Consider the following 21,555-nt stretch of genomic DNA (forward strand, 5'->3'; position numbering starts at 1 on the left):
AGTATTCTGTAAAATACCTCAGGTTTTATGATGCTTAACAGAACCAATTCCTGCTGGTGGAATGCACTGAGGCTGAGGCATGGTCAGCTTTTTTAGAGATTGGAATGGATGAAAATAGTGATGTGTGTGTGTGTGTGTGATGATAAAGGCGAATGTTGTAAAAGAAATAACAGCATCATGAAACACCGAAGGAAAGCAAGATTACAATTAAAAAAGGAAATTAGAAAAGGGGAAGTCTCTTAGGGAGGTGAGTTTTCTTTGGGAGTAGATTTTCTGTAGATGACTACTGGGGCATTTTCAGCATAAGGACACACACAGGCAGAGAAATCAGAAAAGACTGAAAGGCCAAGACAAATGATTAATAGCAGCAGAATCAGGCAGCAGTGGCACGTGCCCATCACAATTAGAAGAGGAGGCTGGAAGGGATCTGAGTGAGGTCAATCAGACTTCAATGTGCATGCTTCAGGGACCGTGTCTGTCCTGCTCACCATTGAGTTTTCATATGGCCCAGCGCCTGGCACACAGTACATGCTTAGTGAAGAGTTGATGGGTAGATGAATAAATGAATGAGGGGACACAGTGTGAGAGACATTGAAGAAAGAGAGGGTTTAAGAGAAGAGAAGGAAAAGATGGTATTCTGATGTAAAGCCTGGTTCAGCAGAAGAACGTTGCCACCAGCGTGTTCAGGAGATGAAGCCAACTTTCTTTATTGAAGAGTCTGGTGTTGCAGGAACTATGGTTTAATACATGTTTTAGATAACAAATAATACCTCCATGATATTTTAAAGTTAGAAACAGTTTCTGACTTTTCAGTATGCTTCCCTGAAACTTGGTGAAATGTGTATGCCAAAGAATGTGATTAGGAGGAAGTATACAACCTTGATTACAAATCTAGAAGGGTATTTCATTTGTTAAAATACTACTAAGGGCACCTGGGTAGTTCAGTCGGTTAAGTGTCCAACTTTGGCTCAGGTCATGATCTCACAGTTTGTAAGTTCAAGCCCCAAGTCAGGCTTTGCACTGACAGTGTGGAGCCTGCTTGGGATTCTCTCTCTCTCCCCCTCTCTCTGCCCCTCCTCTCCACACTCTCTCTCTCCCTCTCTCTCTCTCTCTCCCTCTCTCTCAAAAGTAAATAAATAAAAAAATACCACTAACCAAATGTCTTTTTTTTTTTTTTTTACTTCCAGGACCATGTTTAAATAAACCTTTGCATGTTGCTGTGGAGTAGAAATCTGTCATTGTTCTTTCTGGTGTGATTTTTCTATCCCAGGGTAATCCTCTGTTGTCTGTTTGAAAGGAAATCAAAGCTCTGCTAGATTGAAAACAAACCTGAGCATCTCTGACTTTGCTAAAGCACCAAGAATATTCGGCAGGGACAGACCTGCCTTTAGAGGGCACCCACCGAAGTGGCACTTGGCTTTTTCCCTCATCCCTGAAAAAAAGACTCTGTCTCATGTTCCAGTGAGAGACTGCACACACCTATCCTGTGATCTTTTTCTGGCTCTTTGTTGGTGAAGTCCTGACACTAAAATTGAATTTTTGTTCACTTCTTGTCTGAGAGTGAAAGAGAAACCAACTGCTTTCATTGGTCAGTTAGTACTATTTCATGCATTCATTTTCCTGGTTGTGTAAGAGACATAATTTTTTTCATTCCATGAATATTCTTGAATGCTATTTGCAAAATATTGATTTGCAAAGTAGGAAAAGGAGGAAGAGGAAAGAAGAAAGAGAAGGAAAAGAAGAATCTGACATGAATCCTGCTCTCAAATAGCTCACACCAGAAAATACAGTTTCTGGGGTTCAAGGAGCTTCACTTTGGGGGAAAATTAAGCTTCCACACATGAACACTTTCTGTGACTACTGTCTGAGGATAAAAGCGTGGTACAGAGGGGCACGTGGTGGCTCAGTTGGTTAAGCGTCTGACTTTGGCTCAGGTCATGATCTCACAGTTTGTGAGTTCGAGCCCCGTGTCAGGTTCTGTGCTGACAGCTCAGAGCCTGAAGCCTGCTTCAAATTCTGTGTCTCCCTCCCTCTCTGCCCCTCCCCCTCTCATGCTCTGTCTCTCTCTGTCTCAAAAATAAATAAACACCAAAAAAATTTTTTTTAAAGTGTGGTACAGAGAGTGATAGCTCAAGAGTTGAGGGAGGAGAGAGAGAATATGGGGCTGCAGTGAGCAAGGATGCAACACTGAGGGAGGTAGGATTTGGTGTAGAGCTCAAGAAGAGGACAAGGGTCACCACTGAAGAACAAGCAGAGGGGTGCCTGGGTGGCTCAGGAGCTTAAGCATCCAACTCTCGATTTTGGCTCAGGTCATGATCTCACAGTTACTGAGTTTGAGCCCCACGTTGGGCTCTGCACTAGCAGCTCAGAGCCTGCTTGAGATTCTCTCTGTCTCTGCCCCTCCCCTTCTCTTTCTCACGTGTAGAAATAAGTCAAACGTGCAGGAGGATCAGTCAGAGAAATGGGACCAACTGAAGGAGGAGGGGTAGCAAAGTTTCACAAGAGAGCGAGAAAAGGGCTTGACTGGAAATCTGGGTGTACCAACCCAGTGAGTTTGGACTTAATTCTACAGGCATTTGGGAGCTTTTGAGACTCTGAAACTAATATGCTCCAAGCATTTTCCTTTTCTTTATTTTTTATTATTTATTTATGTTTACCCTGAATTACTGCAGCAGTGCTATGCAGGCTGGGTTTGAGGCAGGCTACAAGTAAAGATGTTCTGGGAAAAGGCCACGTAAAATGATGAATGTCCATAGACTCATATTGGAAAAGATGTGGAAGGAAAGAAATGTTGTGCAGAGAACACGTTTTCATTAGTATAAAGAAGACCTCAGATGGACATGTAAAAACACTTTTATTTCTCCTCAATTATAAGATAATTTGTCTGGTATAAAACTAATAAGGATGCAGCAATAAAAAAGAGTACAGTATTTATATGTACTACAACAGGAATGAATCTCACAGCATTATGCTAATGTGAAAGAAGCCAGATGCAAAAGTCCACATATCGAATGATTCCATTCACATAACATGTCCAGAAAAGGAAAAGTCCTTTCTGGAGGCAGAAAGTGTATCAACGGCTGCCTGGGAGAAGGGATAGGAATGGGTTGTGGCAGCAAATAGTCCCAAGGGATCTTTTTGGGGTAATGGAGATGTTTTAGAACTGGATTGTGGTAATGGTGGCACAGCTCTGTAAATTTACTAAAGATTATTGAACACTTACAATGATGAATTTTATGGTATGCATATAGCACTTCAATAAAGGTGTTAAGAAAGACAAAAGGGATTGTTAAAACATGAGTTTGGAGTTAAAATGGCATGGCCCTGCATGTGAGGCTTTAATTTTTATACAAATTAAGTAATAATAAAGCATAACTTAAAGCCAGGCCACAGCGATGGATGCATTGAAACATTAAAAAAGAAATAAGCAAGCAGCCTGAACATGAGGATGGATTATATTCCCAAAGTTTATAAATTGGTTGCTTGGAGCTTTGACTGCATTTTTTCTACAAAAAAAAAAAAAAAGGCAACAATGGCATCAAGGGTGTTCAATTTCTAGGCCAGCTCATTAAACTTCCTTCCTGTCTGTGTGGACGTAGGGCTATAGAGGGTTAGGTAAAACTTGCCCCAAGGTACCATTAATTTAACATTTTCTTAAGTGAAGGGATCTACCTGAGTTTGCTCCATAAGCTGATATCTGAGTTGAAAAATAGTCTTATAGGTATAGTTGTGTTTCACAAACTGTTGGCATATTTATTATTCATAACTGTTTCCTAATCTGCCTTTACAGCATTTTTAATATAGTTATCATATTTTCTTAATATTTCTAATAAATTCTTTTTCATTTATTCATTTTATTTTTGCTTTTTTTCTTTCATATCTTCTTGTTCATTTTTGTATTAATTCTTTAATTTTTTTTGTTCATTTTTGTCAGTTTATTCTATGGCATTGATTTCACCTAGAATAGATATATGTCGCAGCTTTTATTTTTTAGCTGTCTTTCTGATTATTAGTTTTCCTACACTTTGGTATTTTGGTTTACAAGCTAATATCTAGAGGAGATTTTTTTTCTTTTGTGTTTTGATGTTTTTTATTTTTCTCTCTCTCCCTCTGTGCTCAGCTGATATTCTCTGTTGGTTTTACTGTTGCTTTTGTCTACTTCCTCAAGGTCCTGAGTTCAGAATGAGGCCTGAATGGTACTGATATTGGGTGTATGTCTAATCACTGAACTAGCTTTTGGGTTGATTCAGATACAAGTGGTATCACAATTTTTCTAGGTCATCCACCCCTGCCCCCAGACCTGACATTATCCTTAGGAGTCAAATTCTAAAGCCCAATCACCTGCTTGTAGATCTGATCTTAGCAGACCTACGACTTTAGCTCCATTCAGCATTTTGTGTTTCTGTTCTGTGTTTGGTCCTCAGAGATGTTTACTTTCTTTTTGAGCTTGGCTAACCCTTCTTGTGTGCCTTTTAAAAAAATATTTCATCTATTATTGGTATACCTTTGGAAGAAATAGTTTGCTTCAAATTCTATACACACACACACACACACACACACACACACACACACACACACACACACTGGAATACCGCTAGAAAATGAAAAAGAATGAAATCTGGCCATTTGCGACAACATGGATGGAACTGGAGGGTATTACGCTAAGTGAAATAAGTCAGTCAGAAAAAGACAGATATCATATGTTTTCACTCATATGTGGAATTTGAGAAACTTAACAGAAGAACATGGGGGAAGGGAAGGAAAAATAAGTTACAAACAGGGAGACAAACCATAAGAGACTCTTAAATACAGAGAACAAACTGAGGGTTGATAGGGGTGGGGGGTTGGGAGGGTGGGGACAATGGGTGACGGGCATTGAGGAGGGCACTTGCTGGGATGAACATTGGGTGTTGTATGTAAGTGATGAATCATGGGAATCTACTTCCGAAGCCAAGACTACACTCTATATACTGTATGTTAGCTAATGACAATAAATTATTTTAAAAAAGTCAACTTATATTTTTAAAACCTCTACATTTTTTCATAAAGCAAAAGCAAAAAAACTATCTGAAATTTTTAGTAGCAAAGATGTAGGCAGGTAGCATAATTTCTTTTTTTATAGAGGTACCATGTCCTCTGCTTTTTGTGGCATAAGTTTTGAAGATAACTTCTTATATGTTAGATTATATATTCATCTACACTGTAAAATTATTTCTCAGAAAATTTTCTACTTCAGGAAATTACGTTACCTTTTCAGTAAAACTTTTATCATCTTTTATTGAAAAACTTTTATTGTCATAAATCTTTTGATGTGGATACTTTCCCTTGAGGATAGACACATTTTGTAAAATTCCTAATATTTTTTTCTTGCATAAGCTACACCTGTAATACATCAACTGTGACTTCCAATTTTTGTTTATTTGATGAATAGAAATAATTTAGAAATTTTCAGAGCAACTAGCAGAATACTTGTATATATTTTTATGATTATGTTCAAATCTATTAAAGTGGCTTCATCCATATCTCATTAGCCAGTAGTTTTTAGAGTAACCCCTCACCATAGAGTCTTTCAGATTACCACACTTTATTTTTTTAGGTACTATATTTTACATGCAGAGTGCTTCAATGTTTACATAACTTATTAAAATATGCAATTAAAGTTATAAGTACACCTGGGAAAAGAGGGTTGAGAACAAGAAGAGGTGAAATTACTGAAAAGGAAATATTCTAGTTCCTGTGATTAGCACACAGAAAGTAGAAAGTTATCTATCAGTAGTCAGAGGAATTGGAAATGACAAGTTCATCTGATGAGTTAACTATTAAAACTATTAAAAATGAATTTTATTTTTAACTTTAAAAATGAAATTAAATTGTTAAAGTAATGTAATTTATTTTATATTAACTAAGTTTAGATTATGATTACAATTATACACTAATTCTTTTTTTTTTAATTAATTTATTTTTGAGAGAGAGAGAGAGTGTGGGAGGAGAGGTGGAGGGCAAGAGAGAGGGAGAGAGAGAATCCCAAGCAGATTCCTTACTGCCCAGCACAGAGCCTGAAGCAGGGCTCAATCTCATAAACCTGTGAGATCATGACCTACGCTGAAACCAAGAGTTGGATGCTTAACCAAATGAGCCACTGAGGTGCCCCACACACTAATTCTTTAAATGACTATAGAACAAATTGTGTGATTTGTCTTGTGTAATTTTTTTTCTAATTTAATTGTATGGCACACGATATGTCACCCTTCATTTTTGAATCTCATAATATATAGAGTTATTTTATAAAAAGTATTGAAAAGATAAGTTTCCCACAGGCCTCTCTTATATACTTTATATTAAAAGATTTGTCATTTGAAGCATCTGAATTAATTTTCTCTTCTTCACTTGTTAACTGGTCTCCTCTGCTGGATCCTTGTCAGTGGCATTGGGTGTGGCGCAGATAGTTCTGGCCTCCCTGTCTGCATGCAGTGTAATCATTCATTTTTGTTTTTATTTCTATTATTTTTAATTTTTTTAATGTTTATTTATCTTTGAGAGAGAGAGAGAGAGAGAGCGCATGGGGAGGGTAGGGGCAGAGATAGAGGGAGACACAATCTGAAGCAGGCTCCAGGCTCCAAGCTGTCAGAACAGATCCCAATGTGGGGCTCCAACCCAGGAATGGTGAGATCATGACCTGAGCTGAAGTCAGACGGCTTAACCGACTGAGGCAACCGGATCATTTACTTTGATTTTTAACCGCATTTGCCATCTACTCTGTGATTGGATTGCCTCATTTGATAATCAGTGACAGCCTGACTAATGGGTGGAGGTGGGACTTTATGTTAGAAAGGAGGCCGTGTTTGGGTCCTGGTTTTATAAGTGATCAGTTCATTAGGGAATGTTTTTATGTAATGATGGCTTTTTCATTTTTATACATTTCAATGAATATGGTGTTTCATACAATGAATGCTTAGCTAATGAGACTCCTTTGTACATCTTAGAAATCATAAATAAGAAACATTATTCTATTCTTGGGGAAATTTCAGTCATATAATATCATCAGAAGAATAGTCAGGGGGAAAAAAAAGTACTTGGAAACCCTGACTTGGCTATTTAGCAAAAGGCTAACTGAGCAACTCACTTTACTTCTCTATTCCTCATTTTCCCTTTGTTTAAGATCAGATAATTTCTAAATTCTTCCGGCTCTAACACAGCCAGATTCCAAGAATATTTTTGCAGCTATCATCTATATGTTTTTTCACATAGTGTTTAAATATTTAAATTAATTACTATTGCACAAAGTCACAAAAGTGAGAAGATGAAGGTGGTTCTAAGCATCAGTTTTACCAAACTTATTTTGTGGTTGTGGTAGGTTGGGCAGGTCAGATTCTTTCACAACAAACTCAGTGGGGGATCCAATATGTTTTCAGAGAGAAGTTTTATCAGAACATGTTGTCAGACAGTGCATTTCCACCTTCAAAGGCAGGGGGTAAAACCAGTCTTGTTTAACCATTTTGTCTTTCTGAATCAGATAGAAAAAGATGAGGCACAAGCTGAACACAGCAGGACACAGGAAAAAAAATAAATAAATGAGTAGACTTTTTAAAATAAAGATGTTAGACTTATACCTTAACATTTATTACATTTTTTCCCCTAAACTTTTGGGTCTTTTTGCTTCTCCTTTTTATGTGTATATTAGGTTGTTGAGAGTTTGAATTTTGTGTTGTTGACCTTAGTTTTACTTGTCATTTATTTGGGTTCTTGCGGGTAGTGGAAGAATAATTTGTGTTCCGCTGGCCATCTGGGATTCTACTTGCAGACTTTCTGACTCAGTAGCTTTTCCCAAAGTCTGTGTACTCAAACAAAGAGCTGGGCTCTGTGTGCCTCTTCCTACTCCCCACCTGCTGTTTAGAGCATTCACATGTAGATATATCAATACCATTTTACTCCCCAGGCTCACAAAGTTCAGAGGTTGGAATGGACCATTGTCCCTTAGTGCTACCCTCTCACTGTCCTGATTGTTAACAACACCTGTCCTGCTTCAACCTGGAACTTCAAACAGTGGAACAAAAAGCGATGGGATGTTTGGGAAAATACTAGCACCTTCTCCATGTGTGCAAAGCCTGGACAACACATTTTGGGAAACTATCTGTCAGGCAATCACAGGGCATTCTATAAACAATACATGAACTTATAACTTAAAATTTATACTTAGCCCTTACATTTTTGCAGTGCCATAGATTGAATGAAATACTTTTCATATGTAGTTACTTGCTCTAGACTTTTTAATTGTAATCAGACTGATGAATGTCTCTAAAACAGTTCTGTTAAAATGATGGTTTATATAGACTTTATCATTCTAAAAGTAACATAATTATATTTATATTTTTGCACAATATTCAGTCATGATTTAGCATTCTACTTTGAATAGAATCTGCATTTGTGGAATATATAGTATATATACTACCATACAAATATGAATATAAATAAGGTTAACATTTTTTATAGCCTCTGCTAAACATTACTAAAAATTGTGCATGTCCAATCTATTAATGTGAAAACAAGAATTATTATTATTGGCATTTGTTGTCACTCCATATTACTTAGGTTCAAAATGATGCTAATATTGTTTTTAAAGTCCTTTGGTGACATGACTTTAAAAATATACTATTTTTAGTAAAAATAGTAAATATTTTTTAGTAAAAAAATATACTAAAAATATACTAAATTTTAGTATACTAAAAAATATACTAAAAAATGTACTAAATTTTAGTATACTAAAATATACTAAAATATATACTAAAAAATAGTAAAAATATACTATTTTTAGTAAAAATAGTAAACATTTTTTTAGTAAAAAAATAAAATTTTTAGGAATTCTTAAAAATTTTAATTTTTTAATTTATTTTTTAAAGTTGTATTTATTTATTTTGAGACAGTGAGAGACAGCATGAGCAGGGGAGGGGCAGAGAGGGAGAGAGAATTCCAAGCACTGACAGTGCGAAGCCAGATGTGGGGCTCCAACTCATGGACCATGAGATCATGACCTGAGCAGAAATCAGGAGTTGGGACACTTAACCGAATGAACTGCCCAGGTGCCCCAAGGTTTAAAAATTTTTAAACAATGATGATTATAGAATTATAATTATAGAATTATAATATTCAATCATTTAAAATATAGCAACATTTTATACTTATAATCTAAATTGACTTGTTTCCAAATGAAAACCAGCTTCGTTGTATGTTAAAAAAAAAATTGGAATAATGTTTATGATTTGAAAATTTTCTGAAGTGCCCAGTTGCTTCTGAGGCTTAAGGTGATCATATTTAGGGACAGAAATGTAGGATCTTTGTTTACAGCAGTGCAATTGGTCTATTTTGGCTGTATGGATCACAAAATACAAGGACAAGACCAGACCAGGGAGCATGTCATATTGCTAGAATCATGGCTACGATTTTGATTGTCCTAGTAATTGAGGAGTCTAGACACTGGCCAGAGATTATAGCTTTGGGGAAGTGGAGCTACACAGGAGTGTGGCAGTCTGTCTTCCACATGCTTGATTAACCCATAATTCATAAGTAATCATAGCTACAGTTTGTTAATAGGTGACTTCCTCGCTTAAACACCCCTTCGAGGCTCATAACTGCGATTAGAATAAATCTGAGACTCAACAGAGTTTGCAAGGCTTTAATGTAATCTGGCTCCTGTCCTGTCTGGCTCATCCTCCACTCCCATATTCTGCTCTCCAGGAGTACTAAAATTGCCACAGTGCATGCTCTCTACACGTATCCTTACCCCTCCTCCAGCCATCACTCCAGGGGTCCTCTCATGTTTTTCTCTTTGCCTAGAGTACCTGGTCTTGCATTTTTCTTTAGTTCATTTCTCCTGAATCTTTCAGATTGCAGTCTGTTGTCACTTCTGCTTAGACTCCTTGTGTTATCAAGGCCGGATGTGAGGTACCTGCTCCAGACCTTCATAGTTTCCTACATTTGTCCTTACTTTGTCCTTATCCTAGCTATGTCGTTCTTGCTGGGACCTACCTCTCTCCCCTCTGAGTGTAAAAAGTGGGAGCTGCATCTTTGCAGATGCTGAGTCTTGTTCTGTATTCTGTGGACAGCTACTCATACCAGGTTCTACTCAGTAGGCACCCAGCAAGAACCCTCTGAATGTCTGCTGAATGAACAGAAACAGAAATAAACCCAAAACATGGATCTGGGAATGGTAGCCTCCAAGAACATGTGCCTCTCAGTTAGAGAAAATGATACTGAATATTTTTAAGACTCTTGATACATGTCATCATGTTTTGGAAAAAGAAGAAGGCCATCTAGATGTCATCAGAGAGTCCTGTTAAAATGAACACTGAACAGCATGGGATACTCTACTTTTGGTTTGTTATAAGTTTGAGAAAATTTTAGCAAATTTAAGGGTTCAAAACCAGTATACTATGTAAAATTTTATACTTGTTTCCTTTTTATTGAGACAAATGGCTGAAATACTATCCCCCGCTGTGATATTTTTGGTGTTATTGCTCATTTTATTTCTTGAAATATTAGTATTTTACTATTAATTTTTATGAGTTGTTTATATACCTAAAATATTAACCTTTGATTATTTATCTAGTAAATCTTCTTACACTTCTAAATTTAATCTGGTTAATGTATTTTGGGGGGAGTAAAGCACAATGTTAAAAACATCTAGATAGCCTTATTATTTTTCAAATATAATTTTGTTTAGTATGGTAAAAATGCAGGTTTTTGTAGAAATTTGAAAAATCGATATAATCAAGGGGCACCTGGCTAGCTCAGCTGGTAGAGCATACAGCTCTTAATCTCAAGGTTGTGAGTTCAAGCCCCATATTGGGTGTAGAGATTACTTAAAAATAAAATCTTTTAAAAAATAGACAAATTAAAAGGAGATGTTAAGAAATCTCTGCAATTTTATAAAAAATGGAATTGTGCTTTTTAAATCTAGGTATTTTTCCATAGAAAATATATGTGAATTTCTTGCTATGGCATTATATACAAAAACTCTTTTTAATAGCTGCTTAGTATTTTAATGTGTGCAGATATCATAATATATTTAGCCAAATCTATACTATGGGACATTTATTTTCAGCTTATTGCTGTAGAAAGTTCTACAATGAATATTCTTTCTCATGTAATTTTGTGTATCTTTGTAATTTGACACTTAGAATAAATTATTTTTAAAACAATTTCTATATTCAGTGGTATATAATATGTTTTTTAAAGTTTATTTATTTTGAGAGAGAGAGAAAGAGAGAGATCATGCATGCATGCACACAGAAGAGCAGGGGAGGGTCAGAGAGAGAGGGAGAGAGAGAATCCCAAGCAAGCTCCATGGTGTCAGCACATAGCTAGATACAGAGTTCGATCTCATGAACCATGAGATCACGAGCCAAAATCAAGAGTCAGATACTTAACCAACTGAGGGACCCAGGTGCTCCAAATGGTATATATATTTTAAAGTTGTTGATACACTGCACCAATTGCCTTTCATAAAAGAGGTACCAATTTACACCCATTGTATAATGTAACAGAGCGCCCATTTTCTCTATTGCTTATTGAAACGAAATACAGTAGTTCCTCCCTCATCCATGGTTTCACTTACCCATGGTAAGCAGATGATTCTTCTCCTGACATATTATCAGAAAGTCAATGGTAACCTCAAACTATGCCACAGTGCCCATGTCATTTGCCTCATTTTACTTCCTCTCTAGGCATTTTATCATCTCACATTATCACAAGAAGTAGGGTGAGTACTGTACAATAAGAGATTTTCAGAGAGGGACCACATTCACATAACTTTTATTGCAATATATTCTTCTAAAGTTCTATTTTATTATTAGTTATTATCATTAATCTCTTCCTGTGCCTAACTTACAAATTAAACTTTATCATAGGTATGTATGCATAGGGAAACAGTAAATACAGGTTTCAGTGCAATCTGTGATTTCAGGCATCTACTAGGAGTCTTTGGAACATGTACACTATGGATAAGGAGGAGCTACTGAATTTTAATTTTTGACACTATTTACAAACCCAATTTTTATCTATCAGTGGGGCTAATAAACATTTATACTCCCTGGGTATCTGACAGTCACAGATACAGATTCTCTTTTGAAGAATGCATCTTCAACCCATGACTCAAAGGATTCTCACTGATAACATTTCACGCATGCATACACACAGTTACAAAACATAAGGAAACAGAAAAGCACCAGCAAAATCAAAAAGCAGAGTCACACAAAGATTTTAAAAATAGGAATTACAGATACACCATACAAAAATAAGTACTTTAAAAAAAAATAAAAACAGGGCTCCTGGGTGGCTCTGTTAAGTGTCCGACTCTTGGTTTTGGCTCAGGTCATGATCTCACAGTTGGTGGGTTTGAGCCCCACATCAGGCTCCACACAAAGTGTGGAGCCTGCTTGGTATTCTCTTCCTCTCTCTCTGCCCCTCCCCTGCTTGCTCTCTCTCTCTCTTTCTCTCTCAAAATAAATAAAGAAATAAACATTTAAAAAATAAATTAATAAAAATAAAGGTTTAAAAATATGAGTAAGAAATAACTGTAAAAATGTGTTTTTTTAAAGGGACCAAATAGAACTTATAGAGATTAAAATGCAAAAATCAAAATTAAAAACTCAAGGGGAAGTTAAATGTGATAGTAGAGACAGGTAAGAAGAAAATAGGCAAGATAAAAGAGAATTCTGAAGTGATGCTCAGCATGTGGCACAGAAAGACACAGAGATTAAAAAAAAATGAAAAAAGATAGAGTGTCTGACAAACAGCCAGCTCATCAAAGTCCTGTACAGAGTTCATGGGATGGATAGAAAAAATATGCAAAAAGGTAAGTCTGAGAACTTAACAAAATTAAAGATAGGAATACTCAGATACAATGTAGGATTGGGGGAAAGCATCCCCACCTAAAAAGAATTCTAGTGATTCCATGATTCTATGCAGAATATTAAAGACAAAAAGATCTAAAAAGCAGCAGAGAAAAGACAGATGGAGTGACAGACTACCAGCTGACACCTCAACCGCATCAAAGGAAACCAAAAGACTACAGAATAATGCCTTCAAAAATGCTGTGAGAAAATAAGTCCAATTAAAATAGTATACTCAGTGAAGTGACCTTCCAAGAGAAACATTATTCCATTGAGATGATCTACAAAGTCAAAATTTGATTCTTTGAAAAGAATATCAAAATTGACAAACTTCTTTGTGGATCCTGAGAAACTTAACAGGAGACCATGGGGGAGGGGAAGGAAAAAAAAAAAAAGAGGTCAGAGAGGGAGGAAGCCAAAACATAAGAGACTCTTAAAAGCTGAGAACAGAGGGTTGATGGGGGTGGGAGGGAGGGGAGGGTGAGCAATGAGCATTGAGGAGGGCACCTGTTGGGATGAGCACTGGGTGTTGTATGGAAACCAATTTGACTATAAATTTCATATTTAAAAAACAAAAAAAAATTGACAAACTTCTGGCAAGAAAAAAAAACAACAAAAGCAACAAACTAATATCAGAAATGAAAACAGACCCATAGCTACAGAAAGTTTTAAAAAAAAATGATAAGCAAATAATATAAACATCCCTCTGAACAATCATTAAACTAGCAAAAGAAATTAAGCATGGTCTAAGTAAGCGTAAGATACAATCTGGAACTTGACAAGCATCCTCAAATTTATATGAAAGAATAAAAGATCATAGGAAGAACAAGATAGGAGAACCTATCCACCCGATCTGAAGTCTTTTTGTAAAGCTATGGATACTATGGAATGTTCTGAATCCAAGGTAAATTGATTCAAGTCCCAGGCAGCAGATCAGTGAGAAAAGAAGAGATTCACAAATGCTATTGGAATATTGGATATCAAGGTAAAAAGTATAAAAATAATTTCCTAGTGTAAGCACACCACAAAAATGAAAAAGTATTAAAGAATCAAAAAGTGTGTGAAACTTTAAATTTTGGGATAAGTATATGCGAATGTTTTTATTTCCTCTGAATAGGGAAAGTTTTCATTTTTCTTTGTAAAGAAGACACAGAAAGTATAATCTTTAAAGTAAATGTTTCCTAAGTTTGACAGTAGTAAAATAGGAACTCAATGTTTATCAGAGAACACTTTTAAAAAATAATGTAAAGACAAGCCACAAATAGAAGGTATGTGGATCACATAACCAGCAAAAGATAACTTCTGGAATAAATACATAACCCTAAAATCAATAAGAAAAGGATAAATAGAAGGTTTACAAAAGCCACAGGTAGGTACTTTATAGAACAATCATGAAAAGGCCAATGAACTATTGCCTTGATACTCAGTTAATGGTAATAATTAAAGAAATGAAAATTAAAACTGCAAGGGATACCAAATTATACCCCCTATATTGACAAAAATAAGATCCTGTATTAATGATGATGTGGCATATGGAAACTCATCATACAATGGTACTGAGATTCACAGATTGGTACAAATCACTTGGAAGAAGAATTTGGGATAATCTCCTAGTTAAAGAAGTGCATGTCTTATGAATTATCACTGTCACTCTAGAAATTTTTGCAAATGTGAACCAGAAGTCTTTACCAGAAGAATATTCACTGTAGCTTTTTTTTTTCTTTTTGCAATAGTAAATCTTGCAAATAATTTAAATGGCCACTTAAAAACAATAGATACATAAACTGTATTATCATATAGCATATAGCATAATATTTTACAGCAGCAAAAATGAAAGAACTACAGCTATAATCATCGAATCTTAGAAATATAAATTTCAGCATAATAAAGCAAATTGGAAAAAATGTTAATATTTATATCAAAATTCAAAAAAAACAAAAAAAAATAGTCAGTTGGACTATTTAAGGTTAAGACATTAAATGAAACCAAAGAGGGATGCCTGAGGGGCTCAGTTGGTTAAGTGTCCAACTTCAGCTCAGGTTATGATCTCAAGGTCCGGGAGTTCAAGCCCCGCATCTAGCTCTGTGCTGACAGCTCAGAGCCTGGAGCCTGCTTCAGATTCTGTGCCTTCCTCTCTCTCCACCTCTCCCCCCTCTCAAAAATAAATAGACATTAAATAAATGAATGAATGAATAAATAAATAAATAGATAAATAAATAAATAAAACCAAAGAAATCATAAACATGAAATTCAAGATATTGGTTACCTCTGAAAGTAGTCAAGGGTATAGAATCAGGTCTGGTTCTATTTTTTAGTTGGATGGGGGCACTTTGTTAACATTCCTTTAATATTTCATAAGCATTATTTACTATGCAACGTATAAACTATAGAAAGAATAACATAGGACAAAAATGTAGCGCAATGAATTACCTCAAAGCATACACCTGCATAATCACTACGTAAATTACTACGTAGATTAAGTAATAAAATATTCAGCACTGTAGAAACTATGTCCTTCCTATCCTCAAAAAGTAACTACTATCCTTATAGATTTAATATCTGTGCATACATCCTTAAACCCTAGGGTGTTTTGCCTCTATTTTTTTTGTTTGTTTATTGAGAGAGTGGGGGAGGGGCAATGGACAGGAAAAGAAAGAATCTTAAGCAAGTTCCATGCCCAGCATGGAGCCCAACTTGGGGCTCCATCTCATGACCAGTCTCCAGATCATGATCTGCGCCTAAATCAAAAGTAGGTTGCTTAAATGACTGAGCCACCCAGGTGCCCCTGCCCCTGTTTTCTTCAAACTTAACATGAATAAAGTCATACGGTTAATTATTTTGTGTCTGGCTTCTTTGGTCAACATTATGCTGGTAGAATCACACATTCTCCACGTTGTTGAATGTCTATAGTTTTATCATTTTCACTGTTGCTTATTTTTTCATTGCCTGGATACATCACAATGTCTCTATTCATTCCATTGTCGGTGGGCATTTAGGTTGCTTCTAGTCTGGGGCAATTATGAATAATGATGCTATATAGTTATGCCCATGTTTCTTCATATACAACATTGATGTTAGGTCCTAAAAGAACTAAATTAATGGCTTACATGTTATTTTGTATGTACTAAACATTACATAATAATAAATAATGTAAGAAGCCTTCTTTGCCAAATTAGTAGGTAATGAATGCTATTACTATTTTAGTTTCACATTTTGGTTACTACTGGTAGTAAACGTTTTATTTTTTTTTTCTTTTCCTACTTTAATTTGGATGTTATTTTTGTGAATTGCTATTGATGTTACTTGTTCATTTTTCAAACTGTATGGTACTATATTTTGATTTGCAAAAATCGTTTATTAATAATTATACTAAACTTTGTACTTATTAATGGAAATACATTTATTTTTTTTAATTTGCCCCATTTTCACCTTTAAATTGTTTTAATGGTTGGTTTTTTAAGCTTTCTTTTTTATGGTCATAAATTAAAGATATCAATGCAAAAAATTGCAAAAAACCCCTAAGGTATAAAAACCCTTTTAATTCTCTCTTTCCAATTAACTATTGTTAATTTTGGTGCATGCCTTTTATGACTGTATATAAAACATATATTTTATATATATAGCGTGTGTGTGACTATATATTATATATATTTATGTTGACTATATATATTAACTGTACATAATGTATACATACATTTATTTATATATTAAATATATGTGTATATATACATATACTTACATATATTTATATCAATATATAAAATTATATATTCACACACACGTAGTTTTACAAAAGGAGGATTATTTTTTCTGCTTAACAGAGCACACAGCACATTTTTTCCTCAATAAATAAAGTTTTACATCATCATTTTAAAATATTTTAATGTTGAGGCACTTGGGTGGCTCAGTCAGTTAAGCATCCGACTCTTGATTTCAGGTCATGATCTCACAGTAATGAGATGGAGCCCCACTTTGGGCTCCCTGCTCAGTGCAGAGCCTACTTGATTCTCTCTCTCTCTCTCTCTCTCTCTCTCTCTTCCCCTCTCCCCATTTGTTTTTTTTTTCTCTCTCTCTAAAATAAAAATTTTTAAACATTTAAAATATTTTAATGGTAATCCATTACATACATACGTTAATCGTTCATTCAACACATACTGACTGAGTTCCTTAGTAACTGTATAGCAGCATCATTTTATAGGCCTTGGGGGCAAAACAATGCACAGAATTCCTGCAAAGGTGGAGTCTGAATGCTACTGGGGAAAATATACAGTAAACAAATAATATTTTATGTTATACAAGGTAACCAGAGGTACTAGGAAGAAAAAAAAGCAAGAAAGAGGATGGAGACTAATGGGTGTGAGGGGAGAGGGCACTCAAGGAAGGCCTCTTAATGAACAGAAACATAACTGAAGTATGAGAGCCCACCATGCCAATATTTTGGGCAAAATCATTTTAGGCAGAGAAATAATAAATGCAAGTTTGTTAGGCAAAGCTTACAAAAAAATAGTTATATGATATTGGTTAACATTTAGGTTACTTCCAAATATTTAAAATTTTAAACAAATTTGGCGAGAAAATTCTTGTCAAGACTTCCTAAATTCTTGCAGATGTTCTATTCTTCTCCTTAATTTTCAAACCCACTTTTTCCCTGTTGTATATTCATGGCTATACTGATATGAAAACATGAAATCATATATTAGAGGACATAAACTGATGCCGTCTTACTCCATAGGCCTAATTCACATTTTTTAAGAGGAAAAATAAAAGTCTTAGGAAGAAAAAATAACTTTTTATGAAATATTAGAATATAGAATTTTAATTTAGAGGGGAATGTTTAGAGCTAAGACAAAAAAAATTGAAATGACTTGCCTTTAGTTGTACTGCTACTTAATACTTTCTTTTTATGCCATTTTAATATCATAGACACTTTAATAAAATCACTTAAAAATAAGAACTTTGAGGGGCGCCTGGGTTGCTTGGTCGGTTAAGCGTCCGACTTCGGCTCAGGTCATGATCTCACGGTCCGTGAGTTCGAGCCCCGCGTCGGGCTCTGTGCTGACAGCTCAGAGCCTGGAGCCTGTTTCAGATTCTGTGTCTCCCTCTCTCTCTGACCCTCCCCCGCTCATGCTCTGTCTCTCTCTGTCTCAAAAATAAATAAACGTTAAAAAAATTAAAAAAAAAAAAAAAGAACTTTGACACACATATATTTTTTTAAATCTCCTTTAGGTTGCTGATGTCAAGCCTTTCTCAGGACCTTTTAATGTCTTGCCTGTGAAGACAAGATGGAGTGACATTGGCTTTCATATCCTTCTATTTGACCTGGAAAACCTTGTTGAACTTTTGCTGCCAACTCCAGTCTGTGACGTTGACCCTTCCAATTCATTCTATGGTAGTGAGATCCTGAGAAGAGCCAAAAGCACAGTTGAGAAGAAAACACTGACTCTGAAAAGAAATAAAACTGCCTCTGGTTCTCTCTCAGCAGAGGCACAAGCCAAGCCTGTCAGTGAGAACCCAGCCCAGGGAGAGAATACTGCCAAATCCTTAGGAGATAATGAAGGCATTAAAAGGCAGAAGAAAATAAAGAACTCCAAAAAGATGCACCCCAAGCCATCAAGAAAAGTGGATGCCAACATCACGATAGACACAGCTAAATTGTTCCTCTCTTGCTTTTTGCCGTGGGGAGTAGATAAAGAATTTGATAATCTGTGCATTAAGCATCTAGATATTTTAAAGCTTCAGGGTTCTGTTTCTTTAGGACTTGCCTCAAATGAAGATCACTTCTCATTGATGCTGCCAGGTTGGGATTTATGCAATGCCGAAATGAAGAAAGACTATTCAAAAGTAAATTTATTTTCCAAAAAAGTTTTGGACTTGTCAAATAAATACATGTCCACTCTTCCAAACCAAGTTGGGATGCCAAGAGGACTGGAAAATAATTGTGATTCTTCGCAAGAGTCAAACACCCTAAACACTATAGTTTATTTATTGAACAGACTATTTGCAGTTAATAAGTTAGTTAACACACCTTTAGAGTTGGCATGTGGAATTGACAGGTAAGACATGCATAAAGATTTTGACTATTGTTATTTGGGACATTGAAAATTATCATTATTTGCTGTATTCATTCATCTCTCTAACTTCCCGCCCTCCTTTCCATCCTCCTTTCTTTTAGTCTCCTAAGTGAAGACTAAATATGCAGCAACTCCTTTAGCTTAAAACACATTTAAGAAAAATCTTCCTATTAATTCATTGAGATTAGAGGATAATCTGGGCAATAAATCTATATATTTTAAAATTTATTCATTCAACAAATATATATTGCTTTCATAATATGTGCCAGGAAAATCATAGTGTTGGATGATGAATGAAATAATAGATAGGTAGATAGAAAGATGGATGATAGATAGATTGATTCATACACACGTTGAAATCCATTTTACTTGCTGTGAATTAAATATGAACAAAGAACATTTAAGTAAATGCCAATAATAATGTATTTCATATATCATAAGAAAAAGTTTTAAAATTTCATACCTGAAATCCCACCATTTAATTTATACTTTGGTGTATTAAACTAGAGGAAGCTATCAGTAATTCATTTACAAAAAGTACAGTTTAGTAAAAATAGCTATTGTTTTTTGCATGTTTAATATCTATTAGTCACTATGTAAGCACTTAGATGATTTCATTTAATATGCAAAGCTGGCATATAGGTATTATTAATTTGTTCCTTGTAAAGATGAGGGCATTGAGTCTTGAGAATTTAACTTCAAGACAAATTCACCTCCTTAGAGGCTGACTCAAAGCAGAGCTCCATTCTAATTCCAGAGCCGCATTAATTACTAAACTTAACTCTGTGTGTTTACCTTCTTCCACTGCTAAAATTAGTATAGCTTTTCATTGTATGATGTTAGAGGATTGAATTCAGGTGCTTACTGAATATATCCTTAGCATTAGCCTACAGAGGAAGTATAAATAAATGTCTCTTTTGGGTAGGAACTAATTCAAATGATAAAAATAATACACATGAAATAAATAGAAGCACTGAAGTAGGGCAAAGGAATGAAGAAAAATATTTGTAGTATAGATAAGTATTTTGGTGGCCAGAGTAAAGAGAATAATTAGTGTGAGATGAAACCAACAGAAAGCCTTCACAGAAGAGACATTGTCTGAAGTGCCTACTACATGGTGGTAAATGGTCCTTGACATTTCTGTTATGTGATAGGAGCTCAGTTCAACATGTATCTGTGCCAGGCACTATATAATAGGCACAATTTCTGCCCTCAGTAGACCTAGCAAGTTGGGTAGCAAGTCTATGTGGATTACATAGGATTCAGTGTTATGCTTCCTTCCATTATAATGATTCTATACTACAGCATTTCCCATTTTCTGTTCTGTGGCCTTAAGAGGGAGGAAACAGATTGGTAAATTTCTGTGATTTGCATACTTAATTTTCCTCTTTTCTTTTTTTCTGTTTATAAATATAAAATATAAATATAAATATATGTTATATATACACACACACATTTAAATTTCAAATAGGCTTCTTTTATTTTCCTTTCTAGTACTAAGAAAATTACAAAGCACTTAAAGTATGGTTAACAAAAATCCAGCCAGCCTGAAGCCAGAAAACCTGGGAATAAATCCTGGTTTTGTTGTTTAGCCATGTCGCTTTGGACAAGTCACTTAGCCCCTCTGGGCCTGGCTTTCCTTATGTAGGATATGAAGTGGATGGGATAGGTGACTACTAAGACTTCTTCAAATTCTTAAAAAACTAGGCTGCTAACAAATTATATTTGCCTAATCATGACCCCACTAAGTTGATGAGTTACTGTTTGCTGGAAGTTTTCATTCTGAGTTTGCTCCTGATAAGGAGTACAGAAGGTAGAGGATGTGTCTGGTGTCCTAAAGGGAGATTAAGGGCTTTCAGCATGCTTTCTACTAAATGGCCTTAAAATTGTTGTCATACATTAGTTCATTCTTTACATAATTCTCCATTAAGAAAAAAATCATTGAGTAGAGGTGTCAGGATTAGAGACTGCCTCCGTAAAATAGTCACTTCAACTTTGATCTGCTGTCAGGGACTGTATGTCATTTTTTAGGAAATCAAAATAACGTGTATTGGATTTGTCACACCAAATCCTTCCAACAGATTTGGCCGTTTCGCTAACATTTCACTGTGGTTGTGAAGGTTGAGAAAATCCTGGTGTACTTCACAACTGGGAACATGACGTAAATGCATTTTAAGGAAAGAGCCATCTGCCTATGAGAGTATTCCTGAAGAGTATCTCAAAGTTCCTATGATTAAATCACTGGCACTAGTGTAAAGCCTGCCTCCATCAGGTCCTTACTGTACCTGGGGAGAACTCTTTGGCAGATATCAACATTTTAGGATTGAAAAATTCATTGCATTAGCCACAAATTACAGGACTTAACATAGTGGGACTCCTACAAAAGTGAGTCACAAAGTAATTCTGGTATAAACTAAGATTCACAATTCAACTGGGATTAAGGTTCCGGGTAGGAACAAGGTGGGGAAATAAAGATTTACCAAAGACATTAATGTGGACAACATTGCCAAAAATAATCTGTGTTCAGTTCCTGAATTTTTTGAAGTGGTTGTGCACTCTTCAATTGATTTCTAAAAATACTTTTCATACATCTTTAA

The 21,555-nt window shown here is 35.4% G+C and overlaps 1 protein-coding gene across 1 annotated transcript in view; it reads left to right on the top strand.

Moving 5' to 3' along the window:
- The window catches only part of WDR72 (WD repeat domain 72), a 202,648-nt gene that overhangs the window by 93,669 nt on the left and 87,424 nt on the right, over nt 1-21,555 (top strand). The window contains exon 14 of the mRNA XM_007081860.3: nt 18,114-18,940. Coding sequence (XP_007081922.1) covers nt 18,114-18,940 — 827 coding nt within the window. The remainder of the gene's footprint in view (nt 1-18,113; nt 18,941-21,555) is intronic.

The sequence above is a fragment of the Panthera tigris genome, chromosome B3 (genome assembly GCF_018350195.1).
Source record: "Panthera tigris isolate Pti1 chromosome B3, P.tigris_Pti1_mat1.1, whole genome shotgun sequence".
NCBI lineage: Eukaryota > Metazoa > Chordata > Mammalia > Carnivora > Felidae > Panthera > Panthera tigris.